Source organism: Cyprinodon variegatus, unplaced genomic scaffold (assembly GCF_000732505.1).
Source record: "Cyprinodon variegatus isolate N-32 unplaced genomic scaffold, C_variegatus-1.0 Scaffold76, whole genome shotgun sequence".
Taxonomy (NCBI): domain Eukaryota; kingdom Metazoa; phylum Chordata; class Actinopteri; order Cyprinodontiformes; family Cyprinodontidae; genus Cyprinodon; species Cyprinodon variegatus.
Window position 1 is genome coordinate 18,496 of NW_015150529.1, and position 1,424 is coordinate 19,919.

Consider the following 1,424-nt stretch of genomic DNA (forward strand, 5'->3'; position numbering starts at 1 on the left):
GTGTATAATAGAAAGTTACAACACTCCTCATATTATTACACTTATATTTGTTGGTACTGTGCATAAAAAGAAAAACAGGAAGCTGTTTTTTTTTTGTTTACAGTCAGTGTTTTGAATTTTGAAATTAGTTTCTTTCTAATTTTGTATGTTTAATGAAACCTTGCGACAGAATATTAATACATTTTTAGTATAGACTTTGACTAGGCTGCTCTAAATCTTTAATTTTTTAGCTATTTAAATTGAAGATTGCTTTACTGCATGGACATTTTTTACAATCAATGCCAGAAGGACACACCAGAAGTTTATAAATAAACCCACTTACCTTAGGTTTAGGTTTCTTATCTACCTATTAGGATTAGGGTTAGCCTTCAGGGGAGGGAATAAACCAAAGGTATTAAGTTAGGTTAAGGTATTAAATCCACAAATCTTAAGTTTTAGTTTCCTCAAACTTTCTGCTGTTAACTTTTTTTTATGTAAAAAAAAACAAAATATAAATTGCACTATGAAATTAAAACTTTGATTTTGCCCTGAAATATTGAATAAAAAAAACATTTAAACATCAGAATCAGAATGAAGTTTATTGCCAAGTAGGTTTGCACTTAATTAGTTGGGTGAGCTAACAGATTTAAAAAAAAAAAAAAAAAAAAACTAGAGCAGAGGAATTCTGAAATGGAGAGAAGTTTTGACCACAGCAAGCCTTTTTTTTTCTTTTCTTTTTTGTAGAAATTCTGTATATATCAATCGTCGCACCAGTGATTTTTATTTATGTATTTATTAGGCGTGATCCCCTTTGGATTAAAATCATGGAATAAAGCAAATGTGAGATTACTGAACTGAAAATGGTTTGTTTTTTTTTCCATCCAAAAGGGTCCAGTAATCGGCACCTGGTATAAAGTTTTGGACAGACTCGTGGTTGGAGGATCTAAATCTGCTGCCATGAAGAAAATGCTTGTTGATCAGGTGAGAAAAAGACCTGGGATTAGAATTGCATTGAATTTACGTATTCATGCTTATTTATGATGATCTTATGAGCTGTTCTTCTGTTTCTGATCTGTTTGCGTTCAGCTGTGTTTTGCACCGTGCTTCCTGGGAGCTTTCCTCTGCATTTCTGGAGCCCTAAACGGACTGACAGTGGAGGAGAATATTGTCAAGCTTAAGAGGGTGAGCAATTAGTTCTGATTTTTAGTTTGAAATAATTCAAAAATCAAGAAGAGCAATAAATTAATATAGTGAACCTGATTAACATAATGCGACCAGCAGCCAAACGGGGAAACCTTTCCTTCTCATCTACTGAATCTGGATGCAAAAGGGTTTCTTCTTGTTTTGAATCATTTCCAAGGTGGAAAATGCTGCTTCCTAAAGCCTTCAGCACAGAATCACTCCAAGAGTAACATAAGTAGGAGTTTACTGATACGGCGGAAATA

General features: G+C 33.4%; 1 protein-coding gene across 1 annotated transcript in view; it reads left to right on the forward strand.

Annotated features, from left to right (window-relative positions):
- Window positions 1-1,424, forward strand: part of mpv17 (MpV17 mitochondrial inner membrane protein) — a 27,517-nt gene that overhangs the window by 13,719 nt on the left and 12,374 nt on the right. The window contains exons 4-5 of the mRNA XM_015372822.1: window positions 868-960; window positions 1,066-1,161. Coding sequence (XP_015228308.1) covers window positions 868-960; window positions 1,066-1,161 — 189 coding nt within the window. The remainder of the gene's footprint in view (window positions 1-867; window positions 961-1,065; window positions 1,162-1,424) is intronic.